Source organism: Sus scrofa, chromosome 17, assembly GCF_054392235.1.
Source record: "Sus scrofa isolate SSC_HxYL_T2T_F1_AM1 chromosome 17, Sscrofa_HxYL_maternal_Yorkshire_Landrace_v2.0, whole genome shotgun sequence".
Taxonomy (NCBI): domain Eukaryota; kingdom Metazoa; phylum Chordata; class Mammalia; order Artiodactyla; family Suidae; genus Sus; species Sus scrofa.
In genome coordinates, this window is record NC_139399.1 from 70,602,446 (window position 1) to 70,626,979 (window position 24,534).

General features: G+C 66.2%; 2 protein-coding genes across 10 annotated transcripts; one reads left to right on the forward strand and one right to left on the reverse strand.

The window, feature by feature from the left end:
- Positions 1 to 1,740: 1,740 nt before the first annotated feature.
- Positions 1,741 to 24,150, forward strand: TCEA2 (transcription elongation factor A2). Of its 9 annotated transcripts, none has more exons than XM_021077643.2 (10): positions 1,741 to 2,071; positions 19,564 to 19,626; positions 19,840 to 19,945; positions 20,816 to 20,903; positions 22,158 to 22,288; positions 22,496 to 22,552; positions 22,867 to 23,021; positions 23,088 to 23,234; positions 23,705 to 23,776; positions 23,935 to 24,150. In XM_021077643.2, exons 2-10 carry the CDS (start codon positions 19,600 to 19,602, stop codon positions 23,941 to 23,943), a joined length of 792 nt encoding a protein of 263 aa, XP_020933302.1. In that variant the 5' UTR covers positions 1,741 to 2,071; positions 19,564 to 19,599; the 3' UTR covers positions 23,944 to 24,150. The 9 variants fall into 9 exon arrangements, with proteins under 9 accessions (XP_020933302.1, XP_020933301.1, XP_084859386.1 ...); XM_021077642.2 differs by lacking the exon at positions 1,741 to 2,071 and adding an exon at positions 3,657 to 3,724; XM_085003260.1 differs by lacking the exon at positions 1,741 to 2,071 and adding an exon at positions 5,649 to 5,867 and having other exon boundaries at positions 22,139 to 22,288.
- On the reverse strand, positions 5,226 to 7,107 carry SOX18 (SRY-box transcription factor 18). Its single transcript, XM_021077645.2, has 2 exons — positions 6,639 to 7,107; positions 5,226 to 6,514 (listed from the first exon to the last, which is right to left on the reverse strand). Exons 1-2 carry the CDS (start codon positions 6,994 to 6,996, stop codon positions 5,703 to 5,705), a joined length of 1,170 nt encoding a protein of 389 aa, XP_020933304.1. The 5' UTR covers positions 6,997 to 7,107; the 3' UTR covers positions 5,226 to 5,702.
- Positions 24,151 to 24,534: the final 384 nt, after the last annotated feature.

The window sequence follows — 24,534 nt, forward strand, 5'->3', positions numbered from 1 at the left end:
CTGGGCCCACGCAGGTCCCCTCCCATTCCCCTCCCCCAGCAGCCACTACTCCAGCCAGGCTGAGCCCCGGGACATGGTTGGAGGTGGTGGGGAAGACGCACGCCTGCCATGCCAGGCCCTAGACAGCACACCTCCCGTGGCCATGGGGCCAAGGCTGTGGGACAGGACGTGAGCGAGCCAGGCCTTCATCTGGCCCTGGCTGCTGTGAGAGCGTGAGGCTCACTCGGACTGAGAGGAAGGGAGGAAGCACCTGCGCCAGACCTGACGGGCACTTGGCCCTTGCCCGCTGGCCCACGTGTAGGGTCCCCCAGACCTGCAGGTGTGCAGGGAGGCACCGTTCCAGCTGCGGTTGACGCAGAAACAAACGAGGGCCCCCCACTCCAGGAAGCGAAGCGAACACTCAAGGGAGCGGGGAGTGCCAGGTGTTGGAGTCCATTGTCTCTGCCAGTGGCCTGCAGGACTCTGGTGGGCGCCCAGGGACAGTCCCCATCCTGCCCCCTCCCCAGGAAAAGAGTTGGCTTTGTAAACACAGACACAAACAACCGTCACCCTGCGCCCCCCTTCCCCAGTTAAAGCCAGGAAGAACCAGCAGGGAGCCCACACCTGCTGGGTGAAGTGAGTCCTTGCTTAGGGGGAAATGGGGGGCAGGGTAGGACATCGTGCCTTCTGCGGGAGCTGAGGGCGCCCTGGGGTCGGACGGTGGCCGCTAGCTCCTGGGTCCCCGCACTGGAGGGGTACAGCTTGACCCAGTGAGGTCCTGCCGCCTCCCACCACAGCCCAATTGCGTCGGTTGTGGCTTGGGGGTGAGGCGGCCAGGGCCCCCCGCCAGGTGAGCAGGCCTGGCCTCCGCAGCCCCTGCCCGGCCCCGCGCGCGGGGCGTGAGGCCAGGGGTCCGCCTGCGACCCGAGATAAGCGCCGCACCCGCTGCCGCTTCCTGCGCTTCCTCCCAGCGCCGCCGCCGCCGCCGCCGCCGCCGCCGCGGGCCCCTTCCTGTTTTCGCGCGCGCGCGGGCGGAGTCGTGGGGCAGCGGGGCGGGGTCGTGGGAGTGGGGCGGAGGGGCGGGGTCCTGGCAGCAAGGCAGAGGGTGCAGAGCCCCGCCAGGTCTTCCCCGGAGGGAGGCCGGGGCTTCTGCGGAGGTAGACGGGGTGCGAAGCTGCACAGCCGGCTCTGAAACACAAAGAGAAGGAACATCGGGGCTCCCATCCCTCCCCCTCCCCAGTCCCGGGCCAGGAACTCCCACACACACTTGGCCTGAACCCTCCGTGGCCTGGACTGGAGCCTGCTCCTTGGGGCCCCTCCCCAGCCTGGGGCTGGAGTCTGGGTGGGGGGGCTGGGTGGAAGATGGAGTTTTGTTTTGGGGGGCCCTGCTGGGATCGGAGGTCGGCTGCTCTGGACGCCCCCTTTGGGGGCTAGCTGCTCCAGTATGTGGATTTAAGATAAGATTTAAGATCTTGCTCAGCCTTGGTCATTAGAGACATAAGTTTGTTACTTTAATGAAAACAGCCACAGAAACCTTTGCACAGGAGTGTTCACAGCAGACGTAATTACAGTAGCCAAACCGCGGAAACAACCTGTCCATCGGTTGATGAATAAATAAAATCTGGTCCATCCATACAATGGAAGATCATTGAGCCTTAAAAAGGAGTGAAGGGAGTTCCCGCCGCGGCTCAGCGGAAACGAGAATCTGACTGGCATCCCTGAGGACGCAGGTTGGATCCCTGGCCTCGCTCAGTGGGTTAAGGATCTGGTGTTAACCGTGAACGGTGGTGGAGGTCACCGACGCGGCTCGGATCCCACGTGGCTGTGGCTGTGGTGCAGGCCGGCGGCTGCAGCTCCGCTTCAACCTCTAGCCTGGGAACTTCCATATGCCGCAGGTGTGGCCCTAAAAAGACAAAAAAAAAAAAAAAAAAAAAAAAAAAGAAAGAAAAAGGAGTGAAGTGACCACCCAACATGGATGAGCCTTGAGGGCATGGTGCTCAGTGACAGAAGCCAGACTCCAAAGGCCACGTACAGTGTGGCTCCATTTGTGCAGAGTGTCCAGAACAGGCACATCCACAGAGACAGAAAGTAGGTGAGTGGTTCCCAGGGCTGGGAGCAAGGAGGGAGGAATGGGAAGTGACGGCTAACGGGCCGTTCGGGGGGGGGGAATGGAAGAGCACTAAAATTAGTGGTCACAGGAGGTCCAGCCGTGGCGCAGGGGAAACAAACCCAATCTAGGAGCCATGAGGGTGCGGGTTCAATCCCTGGCTCCGATCAGTGGGTGGAGGATCCGGCGTTGCCGTGAGCTGCGGTGTAGGTTGCAGATGAGGCTCGGATCCCGAGGGGCTGGGCTGTGGTGCAGGCCGGCAGCTGGAGCTCTGATGGGCCCCCTAGCCTGAGAACCTCCATGTGCCCCAGGCGCGGCCCTAAAAAGCAAAAAAAGAAAACAGAAAAAAGATGTAGTGGTCACAGTTGTACGACCCTGTGAATGTATTTTGAACATCACTGAGTTGGCCTCTGAGAAGCATAGGTAGGTGTTGAGGGATGCGAGCTGGATTGGTGAGGGTTTGGCCTGTTGAGGGGTTGGCTGGGTCCCTCCTTGTCCAACCCAGCACGGCCTGGTCAGGCGTGCGGGCACAGCCTTGGTCCTGCGTGGTGCGAGGCTGCTTGTGGGGCTGTTCCTGAGGGGGTATGCCCAGTGATGACCATGTCCACTACGGGGAGGACAGGGGAGGGGTCCCCTCCCTGCTCTCTGCATCATCCCCCCCCCCCCCCCCCGCCTTCCCCAACCCCCTCCTCTGGGCAGTTTGCTGAGCAGGGTTCTACCCCTCAGCTCAGGTCATTCCAGGGCGAGGCAGGGTCCTGGGCGTGGGAGCGGTGGCTTATGCCAGGCAGGGCTGCTAGAACTTCCCGCCAGGAGCTGGGTCGCCTGGGTCTGTTCCTGGCGGGCCTGACTCAGCGGTGCCTGGGGGTGGGGACTTCCCTTCTTTGACCCGAGGGGAGGCAGGTGGGTGGAGCCGGGAGGGGGAGGGGTGGGAAGCCTGACCCGGGGCTGGAGCCACCCAGTCCCTGGGGCTGTGGTCCTGCCTGGGAGGGCTGCCCAGTCCAGCCCCCCACCCCCACCCCACCCCACCCCACCCCCGCAGAGCAGGGCCGGGTCCCTCAGGGAGTGCCCCAGGCAGGGTGCCCCGCTGAGGAGGCTGCTGAAAGCAGCTGCTGCATGTGTGTGTCCTGATTCGACTCCCAGATGCCCCCAGCCCCCAACGGCAGGGACTTGGTACAAATTGGGGTCCCCTCCGCCCGGCCTCCCACCCTGGCATTGTGGGAGGGGTTTCTGGGGAGCAAGCTGCTCAGCCTACTTGGGCAGTGGGGCCTGTGCCACCCCAGGGCACCTTGCGGCCCCCACCCCCCAACTCCTGGGGGGTGAAGAGGATACTAGGAGCTCGCTCCATACGCATGAGAGGCACAGACAGCTGGGCCTCCTTGTCTGCCGCCTTTCTCTGTGTGTGTTCATGGGTGTCTCTGGGGAGGGGGCATTGCCTGGGCCCAGGAGAGGCCCTCCGTGGGGCTGTGCACGTGGCTCTAGGCCACCAGAGAGGCTGGGCCAGGGGGTGGGGTGAGGGGATGGGAGGAGCCACACCCGGCCAGAGTCTCCTGGCTGCTGGCTGCTCTGAGTCCCCATCAGCCTGTCCCCATGTGGGGCGGGGGGGCACACCTTGGCCGAGTTGACCTGGGGCTCCAGAGGGTGAGTCGCCTGTCCCCCCCCCCCACCAGGTGCAGGCCCAAAGTAGGGGTTGGGGCTGGGAGAGCTGGGTGTGCACACGCACAGGTGATGTGAGAGCCTTCGTGTGGGCCCAGGACTCAGCAATGGTGCCTCCGAGCCCCCACGCCCCATGAGGAAGGTGGCTGGACCACCCTGTCCCTTTGGTCCTCATTCCCTGCCTCCCTCCTGGGTGCCAGCACTGTCCTTGATGTCCTGTGGGCCATTTCTGCCTGTCTGTCTACCTGCCCAGGGTCCCTCTCTGCAGGTCCACCTCCTGCCCTCCTTGGCTTCTGTCTGGCACTTTGTGTGTCTTTGTGCCCTATTGCCTTTGAGGTTTCTGGGTCCTGCTCACAATGAGAAGGGGAGAGGGGACCCAGGTGTCGCTGCCCAGCCACCAGCTGAGATGTGGGGCTCATGCCAGTTAATGAGAGATGACGTCACCCTGTCTGAGAGGCAAACAGCCCCACCCCTGTTCCCCTCTGCACACATGCAGGCTTACCCGGGCTCTCACCACCTCCACGCGTGCACTTTCTCAGACACACTGGGCGTCACACACACCCTCTCGGATGATCTCACGGTCACACAGCCACAGCATCACAGCCGGGCTCGGAGCCGCCTGTGCAGCCACTGGCTCACGCACACACTCACGCTCGTGTCGTCAGACTCAGGCTCACTGCGGCACAGAGCAGCGCACGTCATTACACGGAAGCAACATCCTAGGGGCCTGCGCCATGTCAGGGTTGTCAGAGGTTGGCCAGACCCCATTCGCCTTGGGGCGGGGGGTGGGGTGGGGGGGAGCTGGGGCAGGCCAGGTGGGAGGGGTGGAGTGGGGGACACCTGACCCCTCCACTTGCCTGGGAAGACCTGTCAGGCCCAAGAAGGGTGAGCGTCCCAGGAGGAAGAGGGTGGTTGTGAACTTGCCCTGTACCCACCGAGGGGCGCTGGGAAGGAGCTCAGGGGACCAAGGAGGCAGCATGGCAAGAGAGTGGTGGACTCCAGAGTTGGATCTTGAGATGCGAGGCCGTTGACCTTGGGTTCCTGGGCAGGTCACCCTGGGGAGCAGCATGCGTTTGTCGTGATGCTGCCCTCTCTGGGGACATGAGGTTGAGCATGACGGGTGGAGGCTGAAGGATGTCACGTCAGCACCTGGGCAGTCCCTGGGCTTGAAGGGCGTTCTAAGGAGATGAGAATGCCGAAGCCTGGTGCCTGGTGCGGGATGGGGGATCGCTGGGCGTGGTCTGACCCCCACTGGCTCCAGCTGACGTGGGGCGGCAGGAGGGGAACGCAGGGCTGGTAGGGTGGGGATGGCCCGCAGCTCCCACCTCCCACCCGCTTGCTCTGGCTGGGATAGCCCCTGGAAGGGTGGAGTGCCTGCTGTGGGACCCAAGCGGGGAGTCAGGGTCTCTGGGGCAGATCTGCAGGGAAGGCCCGTACAGGGCCCCTGGCAGAACTGCTCGCCTCCGCCACAACCACAGACACAGGGTTCAGAGGAAAGGTGAGGCGCTTTATTGAGGCCTCGCTGGGCCCAGGGGGACCCAGCTCCTGGCCTGGCCTGTACAGCATACAAACGGTATTGAAAAGCCCTTGCTACATCAATGCTGTGGATCACTGAAACCCCTCGGGAGCAAAGGGTTAGAAGTTTCCTTAAAAATTAAATATATCGTTTTATGTATACAAAAAAAGGGTCAAGTGAAACATACAGCCTGGTTCTAGAAAATACGCTGCAAGAAAAAGGATTAGGCGCTTCAAAACTTAACCCGGGCAAGGCCAGCCAACCGGTCCAAGGCCGGGGCCTCCTGGCAAAGCCGGGGACGTGCGGGAACCACCCCTGGGGGCGCCCTGGGCGCGCGGCCAAGCCCCAGCGCCGCCCTGGCGTCGCCCCAGCGTGGCGGGTTCCTACGGGGGGGACTGTTACAGGGAGCGGCCGCCTCGGCGCGGCGCCTCAGGCCTGGCCGGCGACCTAGCCCGAGATGCACGCGCTGTAGTAGACCGCGGAGCTGGCGTCGGACAGCGCGGCGATCAGGCTGCTCTCCTCTGGGCAGGACATGGCGCGGGGGCCCAGCTTGGCCAGCGCCATGTGGTACGGGAGCCCTGCGGCGTCGGGTCGAGTCCGGCCGCAGTTGAGGTACTGGTCGAACTCGGTGAGGTCCACGTCGGCCCACAGGTCAGCCGAGGGCCCCAGCGGCTCGGAGCCCTCCAGCGGCGGGGCCTCGGGCGGCGGCGACAGCGGGCCGGGGTACGGGCCCGGGCCGGGCGCGCCCAGGGCGCCGTAGTAGAGGCCGGAGAGCGGCGCGGCGGGGGCGGGCGCGGTCCTGAGCGCCTCCGCCAGGGGCGCCCCGAAGCAGCCGCCGGGCTCCCGGGGCAGCTCGGCGGGGGCGTAGGGCGCGCGGAAGGCCCGCAGCGCGCAGTCCTCGGGCCCCGCGGGCGGGGGAAAGAAGGCGGCCTCGCCGGGCTCCAGGCCGTCCAGCGGCGAGCGCTCGGGCGTGGGCAGCCCCAGACCGTCGAACTCGGCGCCCAACGGCGGCAGCTCGCGGAAGGCCCGGGCTGGGCCGGTGGCCGCGGGGAAGGGCTCGGGGGGCGGCGGCGGCGGCGGCGGCGCCAGGCCCGGGAGCAAGAGGCCGGGCTCCAGCCGCCGGGCCTTGCGCGCCTGCTTCTTGCGGCGCGGCCGGTACTTGTAGTTAGGGTGGTCGCGTAGGTGCTGCACGCGCAGCCGTTCGGCCTCCTCCACGAAGGGTCGCTTCTCCGCCGTGCTCAGCTCCTTCCACGCCTTGCCTGCGGGCCGCGGGCGCGGGTCAGCGGGCTGCCGTCGGGCGCGCGGACTGCCGAGCCCTGCGCGCGCCCCGGGCCCCCCGGGGTGCGGCCCCCGCCCCCGCCCGTCCCTGTCCCCCGCACTCACCCAGCATCTTGCTGAGCACCGCGTTGTGCAGGTCCGGGTTCTGCTGCGCCAGCCGCTTGCGCTCGTCCTTGGCCCACACCATGAAGGCGTTCATGGGACGCCGGATGCGCGACTCGTCGGCCGCCTGGCGCTCCCCGCGGCCAGCAGGGCTGAGGCCATAGCGCCCCGGCTCGGGGCTGCGCGGCGGGCTGCGCGGCGGGCTGCGCGGCGAGGCGGGCGCGGCGGGCGCAGCGAGGGCGGCGGGAGCGGCTGGGAGGCCGCGCGGCTCAGCGGCGGCCCCGGGGCCCGGGGCCCATGCACAGTCGCGGCGGGCTGGCGGGTCGTCCTGTGCGCCGTAGCCGGGCGGCGATCTCTGCATTCCAGCTGGGCGCGGCCTGGGCGGAACGGAGCGCGGGAGCGCAGAGGTGGGCGGCGGGCACTTCGGGGTTGGTCGCGCAAGGCGGGCGGTGGTGGCGGCGGGGACGGCGGTGGCCTCGCGCCGGGTGGGCGCTCAGATATAGCGGCGCGGGGCCAATAGGCGGCGGGGCGGACGGGGCGGGGCGGGTCTGGGCCGCCCCCTCCTCCGGGGGCTCCCTTTCTTCTCGGCCCCGCCAGATTCCGCCGTGGCCTCCTCGGCGCAGCGCCCCCCGCGCCCTCTCTGAAGGAGAGACCCCCCGAGTGGGAAAGGGCGGCTGATGTGGCCTGAGGCTTGGCAGGGGGCATCCTCATGGGGGCTGTCAGACTTTCAGAGACGAGCTGCCCCCCACCCACGGAGTCGGACCCCCGGGCGGTAACTGGAGGAGGCTGCCTTCCCCACCGAGTCTAGCTTCAAGGGCAGGGTGCCTTGGGAAAGCTCCCGGAGTCTTGGGGAGCTGCTCTGGAGAACCCGGCAGCTTCGTGGTCCCCAGCCCTCCCCCAACATGTGGAGCCGGCAGGGCTGGGAGCTTCAGGCCTCTCCCACCCCAGGCCTGTGCATAGGCTTAAACGAGAAGGTGTCTCCGTGTCCCCTATCCCACTCCCACACGACTGGGAACTGGGTGAGGCACGGCTGAGCATGGGCAGGGTGGCTGCCTTGGACCCACACCTGAGCCAGGGCCGAGGGGTCCAGAGCAGGTCACCCAGATGGTGGGCCAGCGCTGCCCAAGCGAGGCTGGACTCAGGGTTGGGGCAGGTGCAGGAAGGGTTCCCCACCCCCACCCCCCACCCCCATCAGACCCCGGAGGATTAGCAGAGGCGCTCTCAGCCTCCTTCCAGTCCCCCGACTCCACCAGGAGGGGCGTCAGGGCTCCAGAAACTGAGGGGCCTCCCCCAGGGCGACCTGCTTTCCAGTCCCTTCCCACCGAGGGGGCTTCTCTTGGGGGATCAGTTTTCCCTCTTGCACATTTGTCCGTAGCCTGGAAGCTGGGCGCTCTGTAGCCCCCTTAGCACGTAGGACCACCCCGCACCCCAAGTGTTGGGAGCTCCACCGTGCGTGGCCACAGGTGTTGGTGAGCCTGGGTCTGGCCATAAGCTCTCCATCCTCTGTCCCCCTAAGTCCCTCTAGACCACGGCCAGCGCTTCTGAGGGGGGTAGGTCCCCTGTGGGTCCTACAGCTCCTAAGCTGACCTGGGGAGAGGCGACGCCCCCCCACTGGAGGGCTGTGGGTGTTCGCCCTGTCCCCAGGTCAGGTTCTGTCACACATAGGGCTGGGCGGTCCAGACCGGGTTCCAGATCTCCCAGGCCCAGGCTGGTGTACTGGGCGCAGTCGGGTAGGTCCTCTTGGGTATGGGGGGGGACTGGCTTTTCCTGGGAAGCAGGCAAGAATGGGAGGCACTGGGTGGACGGCAGCACAGTCCTCTCCCCAAGGGGCGGGTGGGGGAGAGGTGTGAGGGGAACTCTTGGTGGAAGGGTGGGTCCAAGGGGCCAGTACTGGGCAGAGGGTACCTCTGCCTGAAGCCAGCTGTAGTCTGGGGCTGTGGTCTGGGGTCGCCAGGGCCTGGCTCAGCCACAGGTCTGGGAGGATGATCACCAGTCTTGGGAAGGAGGCCAGGCTCCCGCACGGCTGGCCGTCGCTCCCTCGGGATGGATTTTCAGTTTCCCCGGGGGCACCGCCTGCCCCCCTGCAGCCCCTGGCAGCCCAGAGTTTTTCAAGCTGCTGGGAGTGTGGGGGTGGACAGTGCCCAGAATTACCTCACCACTGGGGCACGCCCCCCAGGATGGCTGCCTCGCCTGGTGTCCTGCTGTCCCGTCCTGTGGCGGGGAGAGCCTCCTGGGGTAAACCACACCTCCTCTGGGTCAGGCTGTCCTTTCCTGGGTGCTGCCTGGTGGGGGTGAGGGTGATGGCTCTGGCCCGCTGTCCCGATGGGAAAACAGTGGGGTGAGGGCTGCAGTCAGGGTGGCCCTGACCTTGGAGCCTCAGGGCTGGGGGTACTCCCCAGGGATGTAGGAGGGCTGACATGGGTGTGGCCAGTTGTGATCAGAGGCGTGTGTGGTCTGTGTGCGTTTGTCTGTCTGCCTGGGTGTGGGGGCGAGGCTGGACTCTGCCATGAGGAGGGGGTGCCCCCGGGGGAGTAGAATCGAGGTTCTGGCCCTCAACACCCATGAAGGGAGGCATCCCCAGGATCCTGTGGCTACTGTGCTGTGGCCCCTGCTCCATCCAAAGTGGGGGTGATTCCGAGAGTGGGGACGGTTCCCCCTTCAGCCTGACCTGGTCCAGGTCTGAGGTCGCGCACACTCATCTCCCAGACGAGGTGGAAATAGAGGCTGAGCTGGTTCTGAGTGGGGGCAGGCCCCGGGCTGCAGGGGACTCTGCCTCCCTGGCCCTCCGCCCGCTCCCTCCCTCAGCCCGACCCGACGCCTAGGTTCCCAGTGAAGCCTGCAAAGGATGCTGGGTAATCCTCTCGGTGGCTCTGGGTGGGAGCTTGGCTGGGCTCTGGGGGTGGCGGACCTCCCAAGCGCTGCCCGGGGCATAGACCTCACAGGCTCCCCCCACACCCCCCAGCCCGGACTCCTGCAGGAGCAGCAGGGCTGGGACCAATTACTGAGTCCTGCGGGGCAGGACGCTCCTGCTCCCAGAGGGTGGGGGTGGGGTCCCCATCAGATGCTGGTCCAGGTGGAGCGGACGCTGGTCTCCTGACACCTCAGCTTTGGAGCCAGGATGCCCACTTCGGACTCGTCCTTGTGGTCCTAGAGGCTAGGGCTCCAGGCCTGGCCAGAGTCCTCCTGCTCGTCCTTGGGGGTGGGAGTGGGGCTTGTAGGGGGGCCACCCAACAGCCTAGAGCCAAGTGGGCACACACATGTGCCTGCCTCATCCAGGTGGCCCCTGGGCTCAAGCCTGGGAACAGCGCCCCCCCCCCACCGCCCCGCACCTTCCTGCCCCGCACCTTCCTGCCCTCAGTCCTGGGCTTGGTGTGCAGAGAACCCAGGGCTGCGGACGCGCTGTGGGCCTCGCTCCTGGGAGAGTGCAGACAGGGGTACGAGCAAGCTGCTGGCGTGGCGCCCACACTCGCCAGGCTGGAGCTCTCAGAGTGCTGGGGTCTGTCAGTGGACCTGCGAGGCCTGGGCAGCGCTGGGGGCGGGGGGTGTCAGGGTGCAGTGGGAGGGGGTCACTGGGTGCAGCTGCAGGTCTGAGGGGTGTGGTGCGGGGCCGGGGCTGCCCTGAGGGCCGGGGCCCAGCAGGACCAAGAGCACGGGGCCTTGAGGGCGTGGGCGTAAGAAGGCCTGGTGACAGGGGGCAGTCAGGCTGTGGTGGGTCAGGTCGGGTCACTTTTGTGGGTGACCAGGTGTCCGGGTCTTGCAGAGGCTGGCTCCAGGCACGGGTCTGTGGTGCTGGACAGGAGCTGGGGCGTCAGGGGCACGTGTGTCCTCTGGTGTTGCTGCGTCCTGTGTGGGCCCGCTTGGTGCTCAGCGGGGGCTCCGTGGGAACCAGGCGGGGGGGCCCAGGCCACTCTGGTTTCCACAGCAACGGCAGGGAGGAGCCAGGAAACACCAGCTCCGGAAGGAAGCCCGCAGCTGCGTGGAGGGAGCCGAGGGCCAGCCTGGCTGAGCAGGCGCCAGACACTCTGTCTGTCTAGTCGTCCGGCCGGGCTGGCCGGCCAGGCCCAGTGCTCCTGCCCTGGGCTCCACCCCCTGCGCCACTCCATCTGGGCCCGCGGGAGCCGCGGCTGAGGCTGGCTTTGTTCAGACCCCAGTGCCCTAGGCCTGGGTCTGTGGGTGTCCTGGTCCTACAGGAGTTGTGCCTGGTCCCCCTTGGTGGCCCTTGGTGGGGCAGAGAGGGGCTGTCTATGTGCCCTGCCTGGGGGGCTGTGTGTTGACACACTGGGATGTCCCAGGCCCCTGCCCTGGGCTAGCCTGGCCCCTCCCCGCCCTCTCTCCTGCCAGCTCTGGTGGCAGTCCTGATTTGCCCTGGGAATCATGGAGAGAAGGAGCAGGGCCCGCTGCGGGTCACCGGCCCCTGGGCCTGGCAGGCACTGCCGCTGTGTATTTCTTTTCTGCTGCTGCCCTGGTTGGTAACCAATGGCTTTGCTGGCCCAACCGGCTGGGGCTGCCGAATGGACTGGGGGGCTGGCCTGTGTTCTTGGGGACCATCCACCCAGGAGCAGGGAGCACCCATCCATCCTCCCCGGGTCATTGACGCCACTGTGGATCAGGCCCTGTTCCAGGAGATCAGGGTTTGGCCGTGAACGAAACAGACCCAAGCCTGGCCAGGGGCGTTTCTGTCCTGATGGAGAGAGACGGTCACCGAGTGTGCGTCACGACCCGAGGCTCAGGCTCTGATGTGTGCAGTGGAGGAGAGAGGACTGTCAGGACTGCCCACTGCCTGTCGCCTCAGGAGGTGACTTCTGGGTCAACCCTGAAGGAGACAAACGTGAACAAAAATGAGGGCATATGCGGGAAGCGGGAGCAGCATGTGCAAAGGCCCTGGGGCAGGGAGGTGTGCAGGGAGTGATGAGGGGCTGTGGGGTCTTTCTTTCTTGCTTGCTTGCTTGCTTGCTTGCTTGCTTGCTTGCTTGCCATACCCTTGGCATACCGAAGTTCCTGGGCCAGGGACTGAACCTGAGCTGCAGTAGTGACCTCGCCAGATCCTTTAGCTGCCAGGGCAACAGGGAATTCCAAGGCTCTTGCCTTCTCATCTGAAAGAGACCTGGCGACTTGGGAGGGTTTTCAGCAGAGAGGTGTGAGCTGACAGCTCTCCACAGCTGCAATGGTGCGGACTTGGCAGGAAGGAGAGACACGTCAGCTCACCAGGAGGAGTGAAGGGCAGGGGTCTGCTCCTGGAGTGGGGCCTGGCCAAGGTCACCGCCCGAGGCCTGGCTCCTCGGGCCCCCAGTCTGCCTGTCCTGGGAGTTTCCTTTGTCTCTCTCCTTGAGGACGGTAGGCGGTGTGCCTAGACCCCTGGGGCGGGCGCGGCCTCTGGGACCCCCGTGAGTCAGACCTCCTGCTTTCCCCGGAGCCCCTGACCCTGCCTGCCTGGGGCCCCTGGGGAGGGAGAGGGCGGAGCGGCCGCCAGGCTGGCGGGCGGCAGGGCAGGGAGGGCGGTGTTTCTGGGAATTGTGTGGGGGAAGCACATTGTTCGAGGAAGCCTGGAGCAGGCTACTGGGCTGCCACTGGCCTCTGGGGGCTGCCTCCTGCTGCCCCCAAAGTGCTGCCTCTGGGGGAGGGAGCCGGGCCTGGGCCAAGGCTGCGGGCTGGGCTGGGGACTTTCCAAGTGCCGCTGTCCTGGGCAGGCAGTTCTCCCCATTCCACAGACTGGGCGACTGAGGCCCGGAGAGAGGGCCATTGCGGTGGCAGAGCTGAGATGTGCCCTGGCGCATGAGGGCGCTTGTGCCGGATTTAGCCCCTGTCGCCGCCCTGCCTGACCTCAGAGGCTGGGATCTGAGGGAGGCCTCAGTGGGGTGGGCTGGGCTCAGGGCACCCCGGAGCCTCCGGGGTGGGCTGCAGGGTCTGACAAAGTAGGGTGCAGAAAGAGATGGGTGCCCGGGGGGCAGGGGAGGGCTGCGGGCTTCTGAGGCTGCAGGCTGTCCCTGCCCCCCACTTGGCGGCCATGGGAAGTGGGGGTGGGGGCTCCATGTGAGTCTGGCAGTGCTGGCCTTCCCACCAAGGCCCCTGCCCCAGCCAGAAGGGAAGCGCGGATTCGACCTGCTGGGGTCACGGCCGGCTTTGGGCGGGCCAGTGGGGGGACACAAATAGAAAAAGAAACGGCCTGAGCTTCCGATGTTTCTGTGGGCTGAGGACGGGGGAGGGGCAGGCCTCTGGGCCAGAGGTGCAGCCAGTGCTGGTCCTGTGAGGGATGGACCCTGGGGGTGCTGCTGGGTCATCCCCAGACCCGTCAGCGCTGTGTCTGACCCCTCAGAGCCCCCAGGTCGGGGCCAGGCTCCCTATAGAGCAGGGCTCCTGAGGGGGGTACCCGTGAGTCTCTCTCCATAAAGGGGTCAAGTGGGGAAGATGCTGCAAGGGGGTGTGCAACCCCAGCCCGAGGGTGGGGCGGGAGTGCGGCTTCACCCAGAGTCTTCCCCGGAGACCAGCATGGCAACGGAGGGCGGCCCCCCAGTGGAAGGCGGGTGGCGTGTCTGGGAAGGTTGGCCCAGCTGCTGCCTGCCCCATCCTGCTTCTTGCCGATTCCCCCTCCTTTCTGACCTCTAATCAGGAGCTCCCCTTCCTCGTGGCTCACAGTCTAAACAGCCTGGCACCTCCTTGTTGGGTCCACCTGGCCCTCACCTCCCTGTGCCCCACTCCTGCTCCTCCTCCTGGCCTGGGGTCCTAGGGGGATGGCCCTGCTGGTTCCAGGAGGCTCTCTCTGTATTAGGCCTTCAGCCCAGGGCCGGAGGGAAGTGGGTCGGACCTGGTCTCTCCCGGGCCGGGGGTGGGGGTGGAGGTCCTCTGTGGCTCCATCAGGGTGCGTGTGCCTTCATTACCCAGTTGAGGTGTTGGGAGGCCAGGGATGTGGCACAGGACGTGGGGGACCCAGGCCTGGTGAGCACCCGGTGATGGTACAGCCAGGCTCAGCTAAATGCGCCAAAGTATGGTGCTGGGGTCCCCTCCAGGCACGGCTTTCTGAGGGCACAGGAGGGGCTAGGGGTCCAGGCAGCTTGTTGGGGTAAGTTCCTTGGGGAAGAAGCTCCCAGGTTTGGGTAGGGCCCACGAGGGGGCTTGCCACGGAGTGTGCTGAGCAAGGTTCAGGGGGTGGGGAGTTCATGAGGGGTGGAGAGGGGGCTTGGGGCTGCTCAGTCAGTGCTCCTCCAGCTGTGAGACCCCACACCCGAGGGTCACTCTCTGGAACTAGCCCCACTCCCACCCTGGCTGCCTCACAGTTATGGCCAGAACCACTGGACCTTGGTGGGGGCAGGGAGGGTGGCAGATGCCTGGCCTGCAGACCGTCTGTGGTTCTCTCCTGCCACCTAGAGGCCTCTGCCCATTTTGGGTGCTTCAGGCCACAAGGCCAGGTCACCCCCTCCCCCCCGTGATGGTGGCCTCCACGCTGGCCTGTACCATGTCAGGGTTCAGGGCTCCTGTCACAGGGCAAAGGGCTGTGGCCCCCAGCTCAGGAGCCCCCTGCCTCCCCTGTCCACTCCCTCTTCCCCATGGCCACCCTGCGTTGGGCCAGGCCCCCTCCCACAGGCCCTACCTCCTGGCCATTGCTCCCCAGGGCCATGGCATCCGGTCTCCCTTTGCTGGCAGCGTTGCTGGGCCTCAGTCGAGGGCCTCTGGGACGCACTAGGCTTGTGCTGAGCTGTCTCTGGGGCCCTGACCCCCATCTTGCCAGGGGCCCCGCAGGCAGACCACCTGGCTTCTTTTTTTCTTTTCTTTTGTGGCTGCACCTGTGGCATGTGGACGTTCCTGGAGCCCGGGACTGAATCTGAGCTACAGCTGCGACCTACCCTGCAGCTGTGACAAACGCCAGATCCTTTAACCTCTCAGGGCTGGTCTGCCCGGTCTAGGCAGGGTGGGGGGGGTCCTCAGGCTGGTTTTCCAGGGTGTCTGCGTGCCCCGCCCCCAGCACTTTGTCCTCGTCTGTCCTGCAGAGAAATCAGATGGGGACTGGCCTGGAGGCTGGCTTCTTAGCCGTGACCTGCTCCCCGGGGGCTGTGCTGATGGCACAGAGCCTGCCCCACTGGTGCCTCCCCAAGGCTGGACTGCGGCGTGGAGCCTTCTCTAGCAGGCGATGCTTCTGGGAGGCCGGCCCTGATCCTCTCCTCCCTGACTCCAAGCCTAGGACCGGAAGCCATTTTGAGGTTTCCCAGACATACTTCTGCCTGTTCCAGAGGGAAGAGGCTGAGGGCTTTGCTCCGTGCCGACCAGGTGGGTTTACCCTCCCCACTTTTGTCGGAAGCCGTGGCTGAGCTCGAGCGCCAGGGTGCCCCGTCTTGGTGCTTGGAGGTCTTCAGCACAAGGGGGCATATCCTCCTGTCAGTCCTTGAATTAGCTTAACTCTAAGGGGGCAGCCTCCGTGGACAGGTATGAGCCCTGCGGGGAGCACCTTGCTCTGGCCAGTGGTCCCCTGAGGGGAGCTGATGAAGGGTGTGCGCCTCCAGCCTTCCCGGTGTCCCTTTGGGGCGAGACCTCAGAGGCTGCAGACACACTCAGACCAGGGGGTTTGGGCCATGAGGGCTAGCTTGGTGGGCTGGACTCAGGGCTATGCGCCCCGCCTGCCTGCCGCTTACAGAGAGGGACAGAGTGGGAGCTGGAAAGGAGGTGCTGTGTTCGCCCATCACAGGGCCTCTGTCCTGGCAAACCCTTGCTGCCCATGAGGAACTCCTTATGATTAGTAAGGAATCTCATGACTGTTTCTCTTTTCACCCTGGCTGCCAGGAAACTCGTCTTGTTCAATTAATGCCACTGAAAGGCCAAGGCATGGTCACTCAAGGTTGTCTGGACATCCCTTCTGCCACCTGGAATCACAATTGCTTGGCCTGAATTTCTTTCTTTCTTTTCTTTTCTTGGTCTTTTTAGGGCCACACCTGCGCCATATGGAAGTTCCCAGGGTAGGGGTCAAATCAGAGCTACAGCTGCTGGCCTACACCACAGCCACAGCAACTCTGGATTCTTAACCCACTGAGCGAGGTCAGGGATCTTACTCACATCTTCAGGGATCCTGGTCAGGTTCATTAACTGCTGAGCCACAAAGGGAACTCCTGGCCTGAATTTCAGTGACTGTGGGCCCACAGCACTGGAGACAGATAACAGTCCTGAGCCTCTACTCTGCCCCATAATTGTGCCACCTCCGGCAAACCGCCCAGCCTATGCATCACTGGGGAGGGGGCCGACCTCGGATGGGGATACTGGCCCTGCCCCTCTCCCCAGCCTTCCCCAGGGCAGGGCCATCCCTCCGCTCTCCAGCTGAGTGCAGTCTGGCCCTTCCCAGGGCCCTCCAGCAGCTACGGTGATGACAATCTGATTGCTCCCGTCCCTTGCCCTGTTCTCGGTGCACGACGTGAATCAGCTTACTTGATCCCAACAGCGGCCCTGTGAGGCAGGCACTACCACCGCCCCCGTTCCCGGCCGGGAGACTGAGGGACAGAGAGCCTGGGATTCGCACCTGGAAGCTGACTCCGGAGGGAGGGGCCCCGCCCACGCAGCCTCTCCAAGTCCCCGGGTGCCTTCCTAAGCCCACCCCTAGGCTCTTCCAGACTCCGCACCCGGCTACTGCTCCCTCCACCTCCAGGCGCCCCGCGCGGGCCCGCGGCCACAGTCCAGGACAGAGCGTTCAGGCGGCGGCCGAGGCACAGCGGGAGGTGGAGGAGGCGGAGAGAGGGGACGGACCCCGGCGTGCCTTTGAGGCCCCGCGCGCCTTTGAGGCCCCGCGCGGAGAGTCTGGCGGCGAGCGGTACGGCCCCCACGCGCGCGGCCGGAGGCCACACCGCCGCAGCGCCCTCCGCCGGCTAACCGGTTCGCTCCGGAGCTTGTGCGGCTGCGAGTCCTCCGGCCCGCGGGCCTCGGGCCGTGGCCCGCGTCAGGACTACATTTCCTAAGATGCCAGGCGCGCCCGCCTGCTTCTTGGGAGTTGTGGTCTGGGATGGGGAGAGCGCGCGCGTGGTTGGCGGGCGGGGGAACTACGTGTCCCAGGATGCAGCGCGGCGCCGCGGGGGCCGGGAGTTTGAACGGGGGGTCTCCCGCCCACGGCGGGGCTGCGTCTGCTGCGGCGGGTGCGGGAGGTTGCGGCGGCCGGGGCTGGGGTCTGGGCCGGAAGGCTGAGGCTGGCGCGGCGGGCGCTGGGGGCGCTGCCCCCGAGGCGATGATGGGCAAGGAGGAGGAGATTGCGCGGATCGCCCGGAGGCTGGACAAGATGGTGACCAAGAAGAGCGCGGTGAGGGGCGCGGGCCGCCACGACCCCAGGGCCCCCGCCTCGCCGAGCTCCCGCCGAGACTGCCGAGCCCCCGCCAGGGCCGCGGCGAGCCCCCGAGGGTCAGGACAAGACCCCGGCCAGGCAGAGACTCCCGGGACGCGGGGAGACCCCCGCAGGGGGCCGAGACCCCCCACCCTGGGCTGGCCTTGCCCTTCACCTCGCACCCACGGCAGAGGCCGCGATCCGGCCTGGACCTTGTCCCGGGAGCTGCCCGCTCTGGACTCAGACCCCAACCGCCAGGCTGAGACCCCGCAGGCCTGGGGTCCCCTGACTCCGGACCCCCTCAGGAGGCTGGGCCGGCGGAGACCTTCCTCGGCCCCGCCCCTCCAGGCCTAGCGGAAGCCCCGGCTGATTCAGCCCTTTCTTACCGGCCGCCCCGCCCTCTCTCCTTCCTCCTCCCCTACCTGCGCATCCTCGCTGCCCCCCCGCCCCCCCAGCTCCCCCAGAGCCCCACCGCCGACTCAGAGCTCTCTGTCCCACCCCGAGTCTCCACATCCCTTTCCTGGCCTTCAAGAGTTTGTAGTATGCGTTTGGACCCCCTTTCCCTCTGGAGAAAAAGCGCCTCCCCTACCTCTGCCCGGTCTGGGGCCGCCGCCCTCTATCTCATTTTAGTAGCCGGCTGGAGGCCTTGCCTGGCGTAGGCCCATTTTCTTCCTTGTCTGTTCAGTCTTCCAAGAACTAGGCTTCCCTAATAAATTCTCTCCCTTCCTTCGCCCGCAGCTCTTGGGAACGGGTCGATGTGTAGACACCCCCGGAGAGAGCCCTGGGAGGCCCCTGGCCCGTCCTGGGGGTGCCTGGGCGCTGGACCCTGGGCCAGCCGTGCAGGCTGTGTGGCCGGGCCTCTGTGGTCCCTCGGCCAGTGAGTCTTTGGGGAAGGCTGCACCGAGGCCTCTGAAAGGGGCCGGGTGGATGGGTCTCCAGTTCCCCTTGGACCTTGGCCACCTGAACCCTCACAAGAATCATCTTGGGTGGGTGGTACCTGCCTCTAGGGGCTAGAGAGGTGTCCTGCTGGCTCCCCGAGAGGCTCAGTAAACATGGCCTGTCTCTCCCCAGACTGAGCTCCGGGGGCGGGGCAGAGGCTCTGCCGTGGGCCTGAGAGGGTGGCGTTTTGGGCTAAGCAAGGTTGCATCGGACAGAGTTCTACCCTGGGGCTGCAGCTGGGGCTGGCTCCCACGCTTTCATTCGTCCGTCAGCCGGCAGGCAGCACCCCCCAATCCCGGCATGACGCTCACACCCCTGGGAGACTGTGGGTGGCACAGAGCAGGGTGTGGGAACATCTACAGCTGTTTCCAGAGAAAGAAGCTTCTCCCTCCCAAAGGAGACAAAGCAAGTGCCCCCCAGGTGGGGACTGAGATGGGCCCGCAGCCCAGGAGGGTGGGTGGGCCAAGCAGGACTGGGGAGGGCATCCAGAGGAAGAGCTGCAGGAGTGGAAGTCCAGGGAGGGTGAGGCGGTGGAGCAGGTGTGGGCTGGAAGCGGGTTTGGGGCCACCACTTCGTGGGGAGTGAGAGCCAGTGGAGACTCCCGGTGGGTCCCAGGGCCTTGGAGGCCCCTTGGGGGAGTTGGGGGTCATGACTGGGAGTTGCGTTTATGCCTCTCAGGTCTGGAGGCCACAGGGAGCTGGTGTTCCGCCGCCTGAGGCTCCATCATGGGAGATGAGCGCTGAGTGGCACTGAGCCCTTGGCTCTGGCGACCATTCGTCTCCTCTGATGTTCTTAGCACGGGGCCTGCTGGGGCTGATGGGAGGGTTGTAGCCTGAGCAGAGATGCCATCCAGAGCAGGGAGGGGGCCAGTTCAGCCCCTTCCACGGCCAGGCTGCAGGACATCTGAGGCTCTCCGCACCTTGGGTGGCCGGGTCGGATGTCTTTGCCTCCCTTCGTGTCGTGAGAGAGACGCACGCGTGATGGTCTGTGGGTTAGGTAGGCTTCGGTGGGGGAAAGCCGAGTGGGGAGGGGTGGGCTGTGCGGGACTGCCCACTGTCTTCAGTGGGCAAGCCCTCCCCCAAGGTGTCATTGGAACAAAACTCTGGAGGGCTGGCGGTGCAGGTGTGTTGCAGGCAGTGAGAGCAGCAGGTGCAGAGGTCCTGGGGCAGCCAGGTTGCATCCCACCCCCGGGAGCCCTGGCAGCTGTGCCTGCCGTGGAACAGTGTGACCCGCGAGTGTGTGTGTGTGTGTGTGTGTGTGTGGCTGCAGAGCCGCTCTGAGGAAGCAGATGTGGAGTGGGGGTGCCAGGCAGACGAGAGACAAGGCAGCAGCAGTCTGGGTGAGGGCTGGTGGCTGGAGGGAGTGAGGAGGGGGTGGGGGTGTGCAGTCCTGGGTTGGTCGTTCAACTCTGGGGAGAGACTGCCCAGGCCACGCAGGTAGGGGACTTGGGACCCAGTGAGAGTGAGCACTCCTGGGGCTGCACCTTCACCTGGGGAGTGGGTAGCAGGAGTCACTTGGCCCTTGGGCTGGATGGGGGGCAGAGCCGCTTCCCTTCTCATGCCCGTCTTCCCTGGGCCTTTGGTTCCAGGTGACTGTCCAGATTGTCACTGCCTTGTGTCCCCCTGATCCTCACGTGTAGGTAGGAGGGGGGTTGCCTCCTGAGATTCCCAGGTGGTTTATCAGCGTCTTCCCTTCTGCTTCCAGGACGGAGCCGTGGATCTGCTGCGGGAGCTGAAGACCATGCCCGTCACGCTGCACCTGCTGCAGGTAGGGCCCCCGCCCTGGCCCTTGGCACAAATGCCTGTCCCTAAGGAGACCGTCCCTGCCTTTCCTGTTGCTCAGTGAGATGGGGGGGGCGTTCGAGCGTTGACACTGTCCCTCCCAGTCATCCTCAGGCGGAGTCCCCAGCCTTGCCCTGCGGGAGGTGCTGGGGTCACTGGGGAAGGTCTGCCCGCCCCCAGCCGGCCGCTTGCCTTGCAGTCCACCCGCGTCGGCATGTCTGTCAACGCCCTGCGGAAGCAAAGCTCGGACGAGGAGGTTGTCACACTGGCCAAGTCTCTCATCAAGTCCTGGAAGAAGCTCCTGGGTGCGGGTCGGGCAGCCTGGGCTGAGTGTTGGGGCGAGGGGCACCCCAAGGTCAGCCTTGGGCAGGGCGCTGGCTATGCTGTCCCTGAGCCGTGGCCCCCAGGAGTTGTGGGGGGCAGGCCTGGTCCAGGAGGCTCCGGCTCAGGGCTGGGAGGGGAGGGTTCCACGCGGAGCAAGGGGACCGTTGAGGGAGGAGGCAGTGCTGAGCCCTCAGGGGGACCCAGCGGAGCTGGGGGATGCCACGCGGGGGAATGTCCCCACCTGGGGGAGAGGGTAGTGGGCGAGGAGGAAGAAGGTCCACAGCCACTCAGAGGGAACCAGGGGTGGCCCCTTTCTGGGGACAGTGGGGTGCCCTGGGGTGCAGAAGTGCCCACCCTGGACCCTGAGCTTCCCCTCCCTTCCGAGCCCCTCCCAGCTTGGTCCGAAGCCCCGGGAAACAGCTGTGCGTCCCGGGCTTTCCTCCAGTCCTGTCGGGCTGCGTGCTGGACCAGCACGTTTCCCCTGGTGGCGTGCGGGACGCTTCTGGTCCAAGTTCACACGCCTCTGTGGAGGCCACCTCTCGGGGGGGTCTCTGTGCTCAGGGATCACTTGGCGAGCGGCAGCCCCTCTGCCAGGATGGGGCCCCCACATGCGCCTCACAGGTGGCCTGCTGCGTAGGAGCGTGTGTGGGAAAGTGGTTTGGGAGCCTTTTGGGGACTGTTCTTGGCTTGGGGAGAGCGGGCCCCCAGGAAGCTGGGGCTGGAGGTAGGGTCCTCGGGCTGGGGCCAGGGGTCTGGCCGGGGCTGTGCCTGGGTGGTGGTCTGCTCCCCTCCCTGGCCCTCCGGGTCTGCCTTCTCCTGGCCAGCCCTCCCTTCTTTCCTGGCACCTGCAGATGCTTCAGACGCCAAAGCCAGGGAGCGGAGGAGGGGCGGGCCTCTGCCCACGTCCTCCAAGGAGGCCTCTGAGGCCAAGGATCCCAGGTAGCACATCTGGAAGGCGGGTGCACCCCTCCCCCACGTCCCCACTTTCTTGGCAGACGAGGTTGCTAGGTTTCAGGTGTCCTGAGTTCCAGGCGGGGGGCTGAGGCCGTAAGGACACAGCCCTTTCAGCTCCTTGGAGGGCCCCTCCCCAGGGGGCTGTGCCCAGCCCGGTCAGCCTCTTTTTTTTTTTTCTTTTTGCTATTTCTTGGGCCGCTCCCACAGCATATGGAGGTTCCCAGGCTAGGGGTCGAATCGGAGTTGTAGCCACCGGCCTACGCCAGAGCCACAGCAACGCAGGATCCGAGCCGTGTCTGCAAACTACACCACAGCTCATGGCAACGCCAGATCGTTAACCCACTGAGCAAGGGCAGGGACCGAACCCGCAACCTCATGGTTCCTAGTCGGATTCGTTAACCACTGCACCACTCCCCGATCAGCCTCTTGCTGGACACTTTCCCTCCAGGGACTTCTCTGGGTCTTTTCAGCCGTGAATGTCTGAGGGAGGCTGTGTCTGCCCAGGTACAGGGAGCTGACCCACACCCTCAGTGGCCTGTGGGCACCCACTAATCACATCCCCTGGCTCCAGGCCCCGGTCTGGGCTCCGGTGCCTGTGGGCCGGCTCCGCCCTCCCGGGGCTGCCCCTGGCCGCTGGGCCCACTGCCCCAGGGACGGTGGTCGTGGGGATGGACTGTGCTGAGAGGCTGCCTTGCCCTTGACCCAACTGGGCAGCAGGGGCCAGGGGCCAGGAAGAGCTGAGCTTTGGATTCACAGTGTGGCTCATCCGCCCACCTGCACGTGTTGTTTTTCTCCAGGAAGCCTCCTGTTTCCACTGACTTCCGTGGAGGTCACGGGGTCACGAGATGCAGGGGCGTGAGGGGAGGGCTGGGTGGACGCCCAGACAGCCCGCGGGGGGTGCTGGGTGGGGCTGCCTGCGGAGTGGTACCTGCTTTGGGGCGGCCTCCAGCCCCGTCTGCTTCTGCCTGACCCGGCGGTTTGCACTGGGCAGCGTGGCCCCGTGTTCCAGGCCCCTGGGGGTGGGGACCCCCGCTGGGAGCACTCCTGGCTCTGGGAGCCGCGCTGCCTCTGGCCGCCTGAGCCGACGCCAGGGACGTGCTGGGCCAGACCGCAGAGGGGCAGGGCCGTCCGGCTGGAGCAGGTGGGGCCTGGGGGTCTCGTGGCTGTGACGTTGTCTTTTCTGGGGGCCGGTGTCTCACGGGGGGTGCTGGCGGCCCGAGTGGGCCTGTCTCTCTGCAGCCGCAAGAGGCCCGAGCTGCCTCGGGTGCCGGCGACCCCAAGGATCACCACATTTCCCCCGGTGCCGGTCACCTGCGATGCGGTGCGCAACAAGTGTCGCGAGATGCTGACCGCCGCCCTGCAGACGGACCGTGAGTGCCTGGGGTCCTGGCTCCTGACTCAGGCCTCGATTCCCCGGTGGCCTGGGCCCCACCTGCTCGCGGGGGCCTGAGCCCAGCTTGTCTCTGCTGACCTCAGGCGGGGCCCGGGGGTCTTTGGGGAGCAGGGCGCCTGCATCCTGGGCAGGCTGAGGCGGCAGGGTGGGGCCAGCGGGTGGTGGTCAGGGCTCCTTCTTGCAGATGACCACACGGCCGTCGGAGCAGACTGCGAGCGCCTGTCAGCCCAGATCGAGGAATATATCCTTTGTGGGGGGGGCTCAGGGCTGGGTTTCTGAAGGAGCCACAAGGCCAGCTGGGCCCAGCTTCCCTGGAGGCCACCACTCACCTTGACCCGAGGGCCCTCTGGCCCGACTTGCTGGGGTCCGACTGCCTGCGGGGGGGCGCGGGTCCTGGGCCTTGAGCCTGCAGCTGGGTCTCAGCCGGCGATGTGTCAGCGTTGACCACCCCTTGTCGCTGGCTCCTCCAACACGGCCCCCGAGAGGCCCTCGCTGGCTTGGGCAGTGGGCGGAGGCCACGGCAGCAGTGCCGAACGGGTCCTTAAACGGCCGCACGCATCTTCCGGGCCGTGGGGAACACGGACATGAAGTACAAGAACCGCGTGCGGAGCCGCCTCTCTAACCTCAAGGACGCCAAGAACCCCGGCCTGCGGCGCAGCGTGCTGTGCGGGGCCATCACGCCCCAGCAGATCGCCGTGATGACGTCAGAGGTGAGCCCCCGGGGGCGTGGGGGTCGCCCCTGCCGGGCCCCGGCTGAGCACGCGCCCTCACCCCAGGAGATGGCCAGCGACGAGCTGAAGGAGATCCGCAAGGCCATGACCAAGGAGGCCATCCGCGAGCACCAGATGGCCCGCACGGGCGGCACGCAGACGGACCTGTTCACTTGCGGCAAGTGCCGGAAGAAGAACTGCACCTACACGCAGGTGAGCACTGGCCGCTCCGGGCCCCGCCCCTCTTCCGAGCTGTGCCTGCCCCGCTCCGCGGGCTGGCCCACCCTCGCCTGGACGCACGCCATGTGAGCGGTGCTGGAGCTGGGGTCCCAGCCAGGTGGTCTCCACCTGGGCCCGGAGGCGTGGTCACACTTGGGGCCACCCCCTGCTGAGGACCCCTGGTCCCCAGGAGGCAGTCTGGGGTGCTAGGTCCCGCTTGCTCTGGGCCCGGCTCTGTTGCTGCTGGCGGGAGGATAGGTGCTGGGTGGCAGCAGCTGGACTACACCCCGACCTGGGGCGGGAGGCGCTGATGTGGACCCCAAGAGGAAATTGGGCTTGCTGGGCAGCCTCGGCCCTGATCGCCCAGAGGGCCACCTGGGGGTGGCCTCCCCGGGTTGTGACTCTAGGGAAGACCTGCTTCCGCGGGATCTGGGCTGGCCCCGCCCACAGCACCCTCCCCACAGGTGCAGACCCGCAGCTCCGACGAGCCTATGACCACTTTTGTTGTCTGCAACGAGTGTGGAAACCGCTGGAAGGTAGGTGGGTGAGCCCAGGTGTCCCCCTGCCCTGTACTCTGGAGGGAGCTGTCTCTAGCCTGTAGGATCTGTGGTGCGACCCAGGGGACAGCCATGCCAGCCAGCCTCCTGCCCTGTGGGGGCCCCGAGGGCCACATGGCCAGACCTGTTTCTTACAGTTCTGCTGAGGCTTTGTGCACGTGCGCCTGCAGCCTTGGGCCGAGGCCAGCGCTGGCCAGCGCCCTTGCCCCATCTTCTGCCGACAGATGCAGCTTCTCTGGAGACCTGCCCTGTGCCCACCTGGCCTTCCTCGGAAGGCAGCACGCACCCCCACCCCTACCTACAGTGCACCTTTCTCCCCCTCCCCACAAAGTATTAAATGTTTCTTTTTGCCAGTTTTGTCCCTAGCCTTTGGTCCTGGTGGGCCATGTGCAGGCTTGGGCTTGAGCTGGGTCCCCTCCCCCCACGTCTGGTCTGCCCCCCCCCCCGCCCGACTGCCACCCCTGTGGGGACTGCCCTCCTCCCTTTGCCAAGTGACACTTAGGCTTGGCCTGGGGTGGCGGCGGCGGGGGGGGGAGGGCAGCACTGCAGGGAAGAGCCCACTGGCCCTCGGAGGCCCTGTGACTGTCTGCAGGGGGGCAGGGCCGGGCGGGCACAGGGTGAGGGCAGGGAGGGGCCTTGGGCACACAGAGGACCTGGCGTCTCCGGGCCCAGCAGCTCTGAGGGGTGGGGTTGGGCAGCTCCCTGCCGGGGGTCTGGGACGAGGCCTCACTCTACAC

Bases quoted from the DNA above. Each gene is read 5' to 3' on its own strand.
- SOX18 (XM_021077645.2), bottom strand. From the start codon at position 6,996: ATGCAGAGATCGCCGCCCGGCTACGGCGCACAGGACGACCCGCCAGCC. The intron at 6,515-6,638 runs GTGAGTGCGGGG...CGCGGCCCGCAG, and splicing joins GGTGCTCAGCAAGATGCTGG to GCAAGGCGTGGAAGGAGCTG.
- TCEA2 (XM_021077641.2), top strand. From the start codon at position 16,660: ATGCAGCGCGGCGCCGCGGGGGCCGGGAGTTTGAACGGGGGGTCTCCC. The intron at 19,946-20,815 runs GTGCGGGTCGGG...TGGCACCTGCAG, and splicing joins GTCCTGGAAGAAGCTCCTGG to ATGCTTCAGACGCCAAAGCC. The intron at 23,235-23,704 runs GTGAGCACTGGC...CCCTCCCCACAG, and splicing joins AGAACTGCACCTACACGCAG to GTGCAGACCCGCAGCTCCGA.